At 45.6% G+C, this 13,080-nt stretch overlaps 1 protein-coding gene, 1 non-coding gene and 1 pseudogene across 2 annotated transcripts; 1 reads left to right on the top strand and 2 right to left on the bottom strand.

Moving 5' to 3' along the window:
- Nucleotides 1-218: 218 nt before the first annotated feature.
- LOC109778190 (probable pectinesterase/pectinesterase inhibitor 21) lies at nt 219-2,124 on the top strand (annotated as a pseudogene).
- Nucleotides 2,125-2,493: 369 nt separating this feature from the next.
- Nucleotides 2,494-3,462, bottom strand: LOC109778194 (pathogenesis-related protein 1). Its single transcript, XM_020336745.3, has 2 exons — nt 3,182-3,462; nt 2,494-3,066 (listed from the first exon to the last, which is right to left on the bottom strand). Exons 1-2 carry the CDS (start codon nt 3,366-3,368, stop codon nt 2,771-2,773), a joined length of 483 nt encoding a protein of 160 aa, XP_020192334.1. The 5' UTR covers nt 3,369-3,462; the 3' UTR covers nt 2,494-2,770.
- A 3,247-nt stretch (nt 3,463-6,709) lies between these two features.
- On the bottom strand, nt 6,710-12,168 carry LOC120974063 (uncharacterized). The gene is made up of 12 exons (XR_006670253.2): nt 11,965-12,168; nt 11,738-11,878; nt 11,527-11,642; nt 11,108-11,270; nt 10,327-10,415; nt 9,675-10,209; nt 9,311-9,478; nt 8,829-8,998; nt 8,618-8,697; nt 8,425-8,533; nt 7,113-7,187; nt 6,710-7,016 (listed from the first exon to the last, which is right to left on the bottom strand). It is a non-coding gene; the product is annotated as an uncharacterized protein (transcript).
- Between the last annotated feature and the right edge of the window lie 912 nt (nt 12,169-13,080).

Raw genomic sequence — 13,080 nt, 5'->3', positions numbered from 1 at the left:
GAGCTCAAGGCCCATGCGCAACCCTCATTCTCGGGCTTGTCCCAAATTAGCACGCGCTTATAAAATGACGAATCCTCATCTCCGGCTCCTATTTAGTCCAACTTGTAAGAAATAAAGTAGACCCCTTCCATTGGTTGAGGGGCTCAAACCTCCTAAACACCTCCCATTTGATTGTATAATTGTATCAACTGATCGGGAGGTGTTGATCGTCGTAAACCATGAGCAAAGGCGCCATAATCGGCGCGTCCACCGTCCTGGTGGTGGCGGTCGTCGCTGCCGTCTGCGTCGTGTCCTTCAAAGAAGCTAAAAATGAGGAGGACAGCACGGAGCTGACGACGTCGATGAAGTCGATCAAGTCCTTCTGCCAGCCCGTGGACTACAAGGCGGCGTGCGAGAAGACGCTGGGGGAGACGGCCGGCAATGCGACGACCACGACGGAGCTGGCCAAGGCCATCTTCAAGGCCACCTCGGAGCGGATCGAGAAGGCCGTGCAGGAGTCCAGCCTGCTCAACGAGCTCAAACATGACCCACGCACGTCGGGCGCGCTCAAGAACTGCAAGGAGATGCTCCACTATGCCATCGACGACCTCAAGACCACCTTCGACCAGCTCGGCGGCTTCGAGATGACCAACTTCAAGCACGCCATGGACGACCTCAAGACGTGGCTCACCTCCGCGCTCACGTACCAGGAGACCTGCATTGACGGCTTCGCCAACACCACGACCGACGCCTCCGCCAAGATGCGCAAGGCGCTTAACGTCTCCCAGGACCTGACGGAGAACATCCTGTCCATCGTGGACGAGTTCGGGGACACCATCGCCAACCTGGACCTGTCCATCTTCAGCCGGCGGCTGCTCGGGCACGACGGCGCGCCCAGGTGGATGTCGGATGCCAAGCGGAGGCTGCTGGAGGTGTCTCCCAGCGAGCCCGACTTCAAGCCGGACATGACGGTGGCGGCGGACGGCAGCGGCGACTACAAGACCATCAACGAGGCGCTGGCCAAGGTGCCGCTCAAGAGCGAGGACACGTTCGTGATGCACGTCAAGGAGGGCACGTACAAGGAGTACGTCTCCGTGGCGCGCAACGTGACGAACCTCGTCATGATCGGCGACGGGGCCGGCAAGACGGTCATCACGGGGGACAAGAACTTCATGATGAACATCACCACCAAGGACACGGCCACCATGGAGGCGATCGGCAACGGCTTCTTCATGCGCGGGATCATGGTGGAGAACACGGCGGGCGCCAAGAACCACCAGGCCGTGGCGCTGAGGGTGCAGAGCGACCAGTCGGTGTTCTACGAGTGCCAGTTCGACGGGTACCAGGACACGCTGTACACGCACACCAGCCGGCAGTACTACCGCGACTGCACCGTGAGCGGCACCATCGACTTCATCTTCGGCAACGCGCAGGTGGTGTTCCAGAACTGCTCCAGGTGCGCAAGTGCATGGAGAACCAGCAGAACATCATCACGGCGCAGGGGCGCAAGGAGAGGCACTCCGCCGGCGGCATCGTCATCCACAACTGCACCATCGAGCCGCACCCGGAGTTCAAGGACCACATCGGCAGGCTCCGGACGTTCCTGGGGCGGCCGTGGAAGGAGCACTCCCGCACCCTCTACATCCAGTCGGAGATCGGCGACCTCATCGACCCGCAGGGGTGGCTGCCGTGGCTCGGCGACTTCGCGCTCAGCACCTGCTACTACGCCGAGGTGGACAACCGGGGGCCGGGGGCCGACATGAGCAATCGCGTCACGTGGAAGGGCGTCAAGCACGTCACCTACCGGCAGGCGCAAGAGAAGTACACCGTCAAGAGGTTCATCCAGGGGAAGCTCTGGATCTCCAAGTACGGCGTGCCCTTCATCCCGGGGTTGCTGCCGCAGGAGCAGGCCGCCCACACTGACACTGAGCCAAGCTAGCGTTCTTTCGGGGTCGAGGATGAAGATGGATTGTGGACAAGGGTTGTTAATTTTATGGATAGAGGATCGGTTGTACGTACACTGTTGTTGATGTATATCATCTGTGTATCGTCGTACAGTATATGTGAGATGCATGTCAATGTAGAATGTAGAATGTATGTGCGTGTACACTGCTCTTTCGGACACCCATGCTCACAATTGGACAACTTACGACTCAAATAGAACAGGATTTAAGACAGTTTAATTACCACATGTTGATCTTTTTGCTTGTGTTTATCTATCTAGACGTCTTGCAGTGCTAAATTGTACTCCTTCGAACACCGACTTTTTTTAAAAGATCCAGCTTCCTGATTTTCTTTTCAAACACCGACTTTTTTTTTAAGATCCAGCTGTTGCTGCCATTCATTTCATTAGCAGAGAGAACACCGACTTGTAAATGAGCCAAACTTGGACCTGGATCCTCGCCAACAAGGGAATAAATAGATGCACTTGCCAGAAAAAAGGTGATGCCAAATTGAAAAATGCCAACACATTGTCGCTTCCTATTTGAAGAGAGCAAACGAAATTATGTTCAGTAAAGCAAACAAATATTTCCTTTTATTCCGGGCAAAACCATGAGGAAGATACATAAGCAAGCAACAACATCATCAAACAACAGCATGACACCCTTTGATAGTTACAAATACTGAATACACGACCTTTTTAACTTGTCAAGTCCACACTCTGCTCAGTGCTCCCGCGTCACTACTTGCGATTGGAGCGGCTTTATTAGATCAGGAAAAAAGCACACAAAAATCATACCAGGGCCAGCATAATCATAATCATAACCATATGTGTTCCCTCTCAGCTGGTTCAGTTGTAAGCGTCTGGGTTGGCGACGAGGTAGGCCTCGGCGGCCTTGAAGATGGCCGTGACAGACTCCTTGGCCTTGGTGATCTCATCGTTTACCTCCACGCCCGGCAGCAGCTTGTAGGTCGACTCCACCTTAACGGCGCTCCCACCGTTGGCCGCCGGCTCCACCTTGATGTGCGAGGTGGCCGTCTCGATGGCGGTGCCGATGCCGCCGCCCTCGATGAGGGTGGACTTGCACTCGCACTTGTCGGCGTCGATGAACTCGAGCCTCTCTTTCATGAGGCTGAAGGGCATGGCTGCAAGATCAACTGTGTGTTATGCTTTGACCCAGGATGTGTACCAGACTGGAGCTGACATGAATTGTGCGTGACGTTCCGTTTCAAAAAGAAAATTGTGCGTGACGTGTGGTACCTGAGGTGAAGTTGAACTGCCTGATGCTGCCGATGCCGCCTTCGCCCTCAACAGGGTGGGCGCTGGCGACGATGTGCGGTGCGAGCTTAGGGGCCAGTGTGTGCCAGTCCATGACGCCGGCGCGGAAGAGGCGCGCTGCGGCCACCGGCGATTCGATCTCGTGGGTCCAGCTGTCGGTGGAGGCCATTGCTGTGAGGATCAAGGACGACCGGTGTAAATGATGTGTTGAGCTGTAGTTGTAATGGCTTAGAGCTGCTTGGTTTCCTGGAGAGCGGAAGTGAGCGCTATAAATAGAGGCTCCAAGGCGGGGGTTGGTGAAGCTTGAACGGATAGGTGTGGTGAGTAGTGGAGGCTGGTGAAGGCACCAAGCCAGGGTCGAGTTTTTCCAAATTGGATGGCACCATCGGTCGGCTGAGCTTTTATCATTGCAGGGTCTGAAAGCTCGCCCTTTCTCAATATATATTTAGTTAACGGCGAACAATGTGTTGTCCAATTGGCACCACGGACCGCGTGGGCAAATTGTTCCAGAATGTTTAGTTTAAGAAGAAGAATGACGGACTCCTAGTCAAAGCAAGAGATAGATAGTGGGGGTTGGTGTGGTTAGAACGAATTAACACCGACGCGAGCGATGACGACACACAGCGCGTCCACCGGCGGCGACCATCAGTGACATGCAACCTCGCGTGTTTACATGTAGAACTACTGGCATGCATGTTCTGTGTGAACTCTCTTGTACTAGTACGCAGTGATTTAGGATTCCAGGGGGACGTTTAACTGCAAATTAAGAGGTAATATCATCAGAAGTCATAAAACTTGCGCTCAATGTTTAGTTTGGTGCTAAAACTTTTAAAATACGGATTTATGGTCACATAACTTGTCCCTGCGTGCAAATACGGTGTTTCTTTTCGTATTCAGCCGCATGGCCTATCCACATGGCGTGCCAGACTGGTGGAGGCCCATCTGTCAGTGGTTGGGAGTGCACAAGGTGTTAGGTGACATAGCAGACCGATTTTTTCATAGAAAACCCCCTCACAATTTATTTAATTGCGCATAAAGCCATCAAATATAATAAAAAAATGATGGCGATCTCTCAACCTCGAGCGTGGAAAGCACATGAGCTAACCGCTACACTAAGCATCTATCAATGTCTATAAAGAGAAACACCAAATTTTATATATTGTCCATGACAACTACTCGTATTCATGTTCTTTTTCTCTCGGACCGAATTTTCGATAACCGATTGGTCCCCGGAAAAATTGATATCGCCCAAAAATTTTGAATTTAAACGACAGGAAATATGTCAAATATAATAACTTTCGCATGCATACAATATCATATCTATACCACTACATAGTACACATAATTTTTTGAACTTGGAAGTCCACTGCAGCATCCCACCAAATTCCCACTGGATAGATCCAAGCCGTTTATTTGCAAGTTATGATTGCTATCCACCACTCATCAGAACGCTACTCAACAGATCAGATGGTTGAAAATGATTGGATTCGCCATCATGCCTTCCCGCGTGCGAACTTCTGTGTTGAAGCCGCTGGACACTTCTGGACAGGTACATCACGTCAACAAGAAAGTTCCGCTATCTGCGATTAGTACACGTGAATTGGGCTTGTGAGCTGGGAGACCGACATGGTCATACACCTCCCAAGATCTTGTGTAAATGGAGACATTACGGCCTACCGTACAACCAATGTACACGCTGACATTATCTACAACAATAGCTTTGTAAATAAACTACTCCTACGATAGCTCACACAAAGAAAAATAACTAATACGGTTGTTGTAGAGACATGCCATTTTGTTGTTGTCAAACTGAAAACGTGACTATTTAATCATATCAATTTGTTTTCTTGTGAATATTAGCATACATAGATTACAAAAATGTGAGATCGATAAAATGATATCAAACTACCATGCATTTGACAGTTTGCCTACGGACTACATTATCCATCAATCGAATCATTGGACTTGTAATGATTTTTCAAAAAAAATGTGTCCATTCCCCCTACATCACAAAAGGAATATAGACTCACACATACCCCAACGTGATTACAAATATGAGCAAATGATTAAATATTATTTGTAATACAATATAAAAAGACTTGATTGTTCGTCTCATACCGAACAAAAGAAAATGTTCACTCCGTAGAAGTTCTCATTCACGTCACTTTCTTATTCACTTAAGAAGTATAACGTGCATAGCATGTGCAATTTACTAGTAATCACATAGTTAGCTTAGTGGCAGGTCCATGTTTCTATCCCCTGTATTGTGAAATATATTTTTTCTTTATTCATGCTCATTTATAAAAATGGTCTCGAACTGTAACAATGAATTAAACATGCGAACTTCTATATAAGAGAGGAGTCGAGCTGGCCAATGTAACAGGAATCACTTTGTTTTTGATAAACTAAACATATTTAGACGTTAAAATATTTGAATTCAAAACTCATTTAGAAATTTTGGTCGATAAAAAACTGGAACTGCCAAGATATTTGGAAACCCGAATTTTCTGGCCATTCTCAGAAAAAATGGAGTCGAAAAAATTCTCGCTCACGACAACGTTTTGTATGTTTTGGGTTATGCATTTACATTTTGACACGTTTTTTTTAAGTTGAACATTTTTGGCGAAAAAAGGTGAGGTTTTCCTGGATCCAGCTTTTACTGGTCGAACCCAGGAAAAAGGGGAATTTAGCTAAAAAATGCATCTAATATAAAATCAGGCGTGCCTCTTTATAGGTAGGAATATGTAGTCGGTGCAGTGGTTTGCTTGTGCATGCATGTACCTGAGGTTTGGAGTTCAAATTTATGCGTGTGCACTTTTTATTCTACTTTCTCCCTTCACTCATGCTGACAAGTGGGACCCATAGAGGGGCTTATGCTCAATTAAATAAATTAAGTACAGAGCGAGGGGACTGAAACAGCTTGGCGCGTTTTTTCCTATGCAGAAGCACCCTCGCTCTGTACTTAATTTATTTAATTGAGCATAAGCCCCTCTATGGGTCCCACTTGTCAGCATGAGTGAAGGTAGGAATATGTAGTCGGTGCAGTGGTTTGCTTGTGCATGCATGTACCTGAGGTTTGGAGTTCAAATTTGTGCGTGTGCACTTTTTATTCTACTTTCTCCCTTCACTCATGCTGACAAGTGGGACCCATAGAGGGGCTTATGCTCAATTAAATAAATTAAGTACAGAGCGAGGGTGCTTCTGCATAGGAAAAAACGCGCCAAGCTGTTTCAGTCACTAACAGTGGGCCACGCTGGCGTGCCACATAAGCACGGGATACGTCTGAATATGAGCAATGTGACCGTATTTGCACTAGAACGCAAGTTGAATGACCACAAATCCTTATTTTTAAAGTTTTAGCACCAAACTAAACATCGAGTGCAAGTTCTATGACTCCCGATGATGTTACTCATCGCAAAAAAAACTGCAAATTAATCACTGTTTCGATGTTGCTCCTGCAATTCAGATGGATGGATGCGCAAAGTCTCTCGGATGCATAGATAGGATAAGTTTCCATACAAAAATGCCCTTCAAATATTACCTCCTGTTGTCAAAATTAGTGCAACCTTCCGTCGTTGCGCGGTTTTACAAACTCGACTATGGGCTCTAAGCTTGAAAAATACATCTTGACCGTACACAAAGTCAAAAAGTCTCTTGGAGACATGCCAACAATGCGGCGATTCTACTCAGCATCATCGTCACTATTTTCAGACAAATCCACGTCTTCACCATACACCATTTCATCAATTTCATCTTCTTCCTCTTCATCAGATTGGACTGCGGCCTTCGCCGATACATCTTTCACATCCTTGTCAACCTAAGGAAAGTGAAACACATAATAACTTAATAATTGATAACTGTAGCAGTAGGACTAACTATTAACTTATTTTCAGCCTTGTAAATGGATGAAAACCTGTGCCATTATCAGCCGAAGACGACCAGAAAGCTTCAGTAAATCTTCAGTTGCTGTGTATCTTTCTGCACACATCTGCAAAAGAAAGATCAGTTTTGCTTAGATTAGTGGCATGCCAATTCATGGCCAAACATCCAGCAGACAAAGACTGTCTCGTAGTTGGCATATCAACTTTAACCACATTGGTTGGTAGCTTATTCAAATTAATCATGTGATCCAAATAAGGTAAGGCACTGATGTTGCATTTCTCTCCCAAATAGAGTAGGAAGCAAAAACACATGGCAGCAGTATTTACTAGTTTAACTACCATCTCCCAGATTTATCTTTAACTCTACAATCATCTGCTCAATGTGAAGCCGAAGTATAACTTGTCACTGCCAACTACACTACTACAGATACAACTTGAGATCCTAAATGAAAATCCATCTTGCAAAGATGACATGAAAATTCGAGATCTAAGCTATACAAGTGTAGGGGCAAATATCATCAGCACAATAATGTGTTTCACCTTCCAGACTGCTCTTCACACTGACTATAGAAGGTTACAATCGAGAGTTTGCATGTGGGCTTTTTCACTAATAGAGGTTTCCTGTAGGCCAATTTGAATGTGCACAGTGTGTTCAATTGCAGCAGGTGAGTTCTCGCCACCATTGATACATCTTTCTCAAAGAGGTTGCCAGGAAACTACAATAACAGTTACATCACGAACATTCTGAACATGGTGCAGTGGCCAGTGCATACATGCGTTGTGCATTATCTAATACTCCCTCCGTCCGAAAATACTGTCATCAAAATGAACAAAAAAGGATGTATCTAGAACTAAAATACGTCTAGATACATCGCCTTTTATCCATTTTGGTGACAAGTATTTCCGGACGGAGGGAGTACCAAACATGTCAGTCGCTATAGCACAACCCTTCTCCATAACAAGAACAAAACTAGTAGTACTCCATAATACAGTACACATAAGTACATGAACCTTTGCAACTCATTAAGATGCCAATTTAACCACAATAGTTTGTTATCATCTATTCGGAAACTCAAGAAGTCTTATATCAAGAAAAATGAAACAAAACACATATGATTTTCACATACCTAAACTACAAATCTAGACAATGTCACCCCTCCTATTGGAGGGGGTATGTTTCGAATGATCTACAAAGCTCATGGGAGAAACAAACAGACATATATATATATATATATATATATATATATATATATATATATATATATATATATATATATATATATGCAAGTTATGCAATGCAACAAGCTCCAACTAGTACTGCTAAGTGGTAAGAAGAAATAGTACCTTCTCCAGGTCGCTAATTAGTTTTCTTGATTTCTCCGAGGGGATAAAACGACCATGAATTACTAGTAAGCAGTATATCCAACGCAAAACAAGCTCAGCGCTACCAGATCTGTCGAGAGATACATATCAGCAACCAACACAGAATAAACGGTGGTGAAAATGTGCAGTGGAGAAAGACATGGATGCAGAGCACCTTGATCTCCATGCACATACTAAATTCTCTAGAAGCTTGCAAGCATCTCCAGGCTTTAAAGATCTTAGATGTGCTCGAATCTATTGAACAACAGAACACAACATCAAAATTGTACCCCTTCACATCAACGAATTAACTTCGATAGCTACACGTACATAGTAAAGATGCAAACAGTGATAGAACTTTAAGCTGAAACTGAGTTACCACAAACCTTCTTGCTGGGTAAATTAGCGTCAATTGTTATGCCACTGCTACTAAACATATCTGATAAGATTTTAGTGGCCATGTCAGGATGGCCGACGAGACTCTGATCAATGATGCCATATTTCCTCATCAGATCTTCAATGCATATGCTGTCGTTTTCAATTCTTTGCACCGGAACTAAATAAGGAAAATGGTATTTTAGTGATGTGACCAAGCTGTATACTAGAACATTCTGAAAATAAATGATTCGGAATAATAAATATAACAGGCACATCCTGGTTCTCCCTACAAAAAAGTAGTATAAAATTTGAATATGCTAATAAATAGCAATACATTACTCAAGTTGTCACAGAATTAGTTGCTACATCGTCCCACGTGGAGAACACAACAAGGTTATGCCCCTGCAGTTCATAGTTTATGTAGACTCCAACTGTTGGTTGTGCTTCATCACTTGCAGAAGAGGAGAAGACATGGCAAGAGATAATTTACCTCTTTTCTCAGTCAACCTTGAAGTGGTACCAAGGTCACTATCAATCGCAAGTTTGACGCCACTCGGTTTTGTTACACCATGTTTCATTTTCTTTTCTTGTGTATGAAGCTTCGGAAGAGGAAGAATGGCATCTTCCGCATTCGCACGGTCTAGAGCAGTGATAGTTACTACAAAAAAACAGACAAAGTTCAGCCCAAGATTCGCCATTAATAATAACCTTCTCAAATGAAGGCGGTAACAATAAAGCTCCTACCAAAATCCCCATTTGTAAACAGGGTTTGAATGGTTGACCCATTCGGATATTCATATAAATAAATAACACATAAGGTGAATTACCACCATAACTGATGAGCATTAGCATACCTTTTGTTTTAGCAGATTGACCTTTCTGGTGCATGGTGGGTTGAACTGTAGGTAAGAGAACTCCATCTTCAGATACACCCAAATTAACATCCTTACCATAACAAACCAGCAGCTTATCGAAAGATGGTTTCACCACGGATCCATATGCCAGAAGGACATGAGCCGAATTAGGTCCATCTATTCCTTGAAGTTTTGCGGCAAATATCGTGAAATCCTGATTCGTTCTTGAAAGGGAGGACTCGGACAAGGCAATCTTAGTAGGCTTCTTATTGCGCAAGTCATCCATGTTATTCCCAGACCAGAAATAGCAGATACCAACCTCAGAGATAGCCAACACATCTATTTCTCCTTCAGTAGCATTAGTACCTGAACACATGCAGTCCACAAAGATTGCTGGGTGTTCCATAGAGAGTATACAGCTTGAACTCTGACTTTTACCACTGCCCAACTTCCAAATGGCAACATAGCGTTCCCCAACTCCAGATGACAGAACATATTTGCCATTGTTACTAAAAATCATGTTTCTCACAGACACCTAAATGTTCATGTAGTCAATAGCAACAGGTGTGCACTTAGAAAAAGCAATACAATTGAAAAGATAACAAATTCAGAAGAGGATCACAGTACAGGAGGGCATACAAGACAAACTCACCGGATGCCCAGAGAATTTTTGAATTTTTTTGTTGTCAGAAGCGTCAAAGGTCCTCAACTGACCAGCTGCTGTTGCCAAAACTGTTCCATCTGATAAGATCAAATACAAAGTGCATTTCATTTCTTTGAACTGGGGTGGAAATGATTGGTATGAAGGAGAGCAGATACAAGCAAAACAAAATGGGCATGCATGCCTCATTGCAGCATAAGATTAATACACATACAGACAGATATTATATACTAAAAGGCCCTTAGCTCAAAGGATACATATAATGTTAACAATAGCATACATTTGCGCATATATCATATAAACAGATAGATAAAGTTCAGATTTCACAAAAAAAGGATTATAAACAAGTAAAAGCGGCATTTTTCAGGACAGTGGGATTTTCTTTAAATGGATCCATGTGTCTGGCAGATAATAGGTGTGTTGCATTTCCATCTCTACTTCGAACAGATCATTACCATTATAGTTTGGAAAGCAAACTGTGGAGATCATTTAGAGATTCTAGGCCATGACATGGCCAACAACATGAGGGCGCCAACATGATAACATGGATAAAAGATGGTCAATATCTATTTGTTGAATATAAAGGTCATTACGATCATCAACTATTTACTGTTGTAAGGGTAAGTCAGAGCAGTTAAACTATGTCTGAAGGAGAAATCATAAGACAGATGCAAAAACATCCATGGTGCAGATGAAAAGGCAAGACATGGATGATTTAGCAACATAGAGAGTAGTGAAACACTGAAAATAGATATAAATCAAGAAGAGATACCTGATGAAACTGCCAACGCAGATATTGCCTTGGAGGAAGATTTGAATTTCCCTGCAACAGATCCATCTGAGACATCAATCTTACAGACCATGCCATCAGCGCCTGCTGTATACACAGTTACACACTCCGCCCATGTCTCGAGTATGCTACTGCTGTCACACCCCTGAACAAATACGAAACACACACCGACATAAGTGAACACATCTGAGCCTAAGCTCTGCAGAGATTAACCCCAACAGGAAATAGCAAACAAAGCCAAGATTACAGCTGCGGATATGTGCTTAAACAATGCGTCAAAAGGAATTTCGTAATTGGCATGGTATTATGAACATTTCGTACTAAGAAAATGCGGTTTCCACAAATGAACAACGAGGTTCCCCTCCCAGCATGACACAAATGCACTGAACCACCAGCCATACCCAGGATGACAGTCGCTGATCCTCCACTTCCAATGGCCCGCAGCAACGTCGAGCGCAAGGACATCCCCACTGCCCGTCCCAAGCACGAGCAGCGAACTCCCAGCCTTTCGCTTCTTCTGCTAGGCAAAAACACGACCAATGACGCACAGCACACGAACACATGGCACAGCGCCAGACAGCAACAGCTCGAAAAATGGGAGTGATTCCTCACCTTGGTGGAGAGTTGTACCCACTTCATGCAGGTGTAGTCGAGGGCGAGGTGGCCGCGCTTCGTCTCGGGGAGCGCCCCGACCTCCACCGCGGGGATGTCGGCGAACTCCGTCTGCAAGTGGCCGCGCACGGCGTCCCATACCTGCGACAGAGGCAAACCTTCGGGTTAACAGAGGAAGCGGCAACTCCAGCCGCTCCGGCGTGGATGGGCGGCGTTTGATTCCGCACCTTGATGCGGCCGTCGCCGGACGAGAGGGCGAGGAAGTCGGAGGAGGGGCTGAAGGAGGTGAGGAGGTCGCGAATCGGGGCGAGGGCCGGCGCCATGGCCGCGCTGGGCGGATGGTCGTCGCGGCGGCGGCGGCGGGTGGGGAGGGAGAAGAGGGGTTTATGCGGCGGCGCGGCAGGGAAGGGTTTTGAGGGAGCGAGTGATCGGAGCCTTGGTTTTTTTTTTTAGACAATTTGCAAAGCTTTATTACGTCGTCACCAGTTGAGCCGGGACGAATGAGAGGTTTTCAGGGTGACCTAACCACACACGGCGGCCGACCCCGAGTTTCAAAGCATGCTTTGCTAAATTGTGAGCCTCCACATTGGAGCTCCTAAACTCATGAACGAAATTATAAGAAATAAAACTGCTAGAGTAGGCTATGATTTCATGCACAATCGCGCCGTATTCCGCTCGGTTCTTCTCCTTAATGCTGTCTATCACCTCCTTGCAATCGGAGGCAACATGGATTGACAGTAGTTGGAGATCTTCCGACAAAGCTAGTGCCTCCCTTACTGCCAAAGCTTCTAGGGTGGTAGGGTTGGTAATCGATGTGAATCCCAACGTTGAGGCCCCCAAGAACGCTTCAAATTCATCTCTTGCTATAGCTGCAATTGTTCCCACACCGTGTCTCTCTGCAACTGCTGCATCAACATTAAGCTTTGACATATTGTGCGGCGGTTTGAGCCAATGCTTCGGTCTCTGGTTCACCTGGCCGGACGTTCTCACGGGAGAAACCCTAGTCTGGGTCTGAAACTCTGAAATATATCGCTGGATGAATAGATGTGTAGTCATAGGAGATTGGTGAATATCCTCATAGACCTCCTTCCTTTTAGCACTCCAGATCGCCCATAGTGTAACTGCCAACAGCATGAATTGTTGCGCGTTTAGTGCATCATTGAGGGCGAATAGCCACTGCCGAGGGTCATCATTGTTGTATTGGCTCAACTTCTCAACTAAGGCCTCGTCCGAAAGAGCCCAGATACAGCGAGCGTTGGTGCAATCCACCATCGTGTGCCGCCAAGAATCCCGGGCGCCACAAATTTTGCAGGCTTCAGAAACACTCATATTTCTGTGAACAA

Source organism: Aegilops tauschii, chromosome 2, assembly GCF_002575655.3.
Source record: "Aegilops tauschii subsp. strangulata cultivar AL8/78 chromosome 2, Aet v6.0, whole genome shotgun sequence".
Taxonomy (NCBI): Eukaryota; Viridiplantae; Streptophyta; class Magnoliopsida; order Poales; family Poaceae; genus Aegilops; species Aegilops tauschii.
Note: the sequence above shows the minus strand (reverse complement) of the source record. Positions and strands in the feature narration are given on the sequence as shown.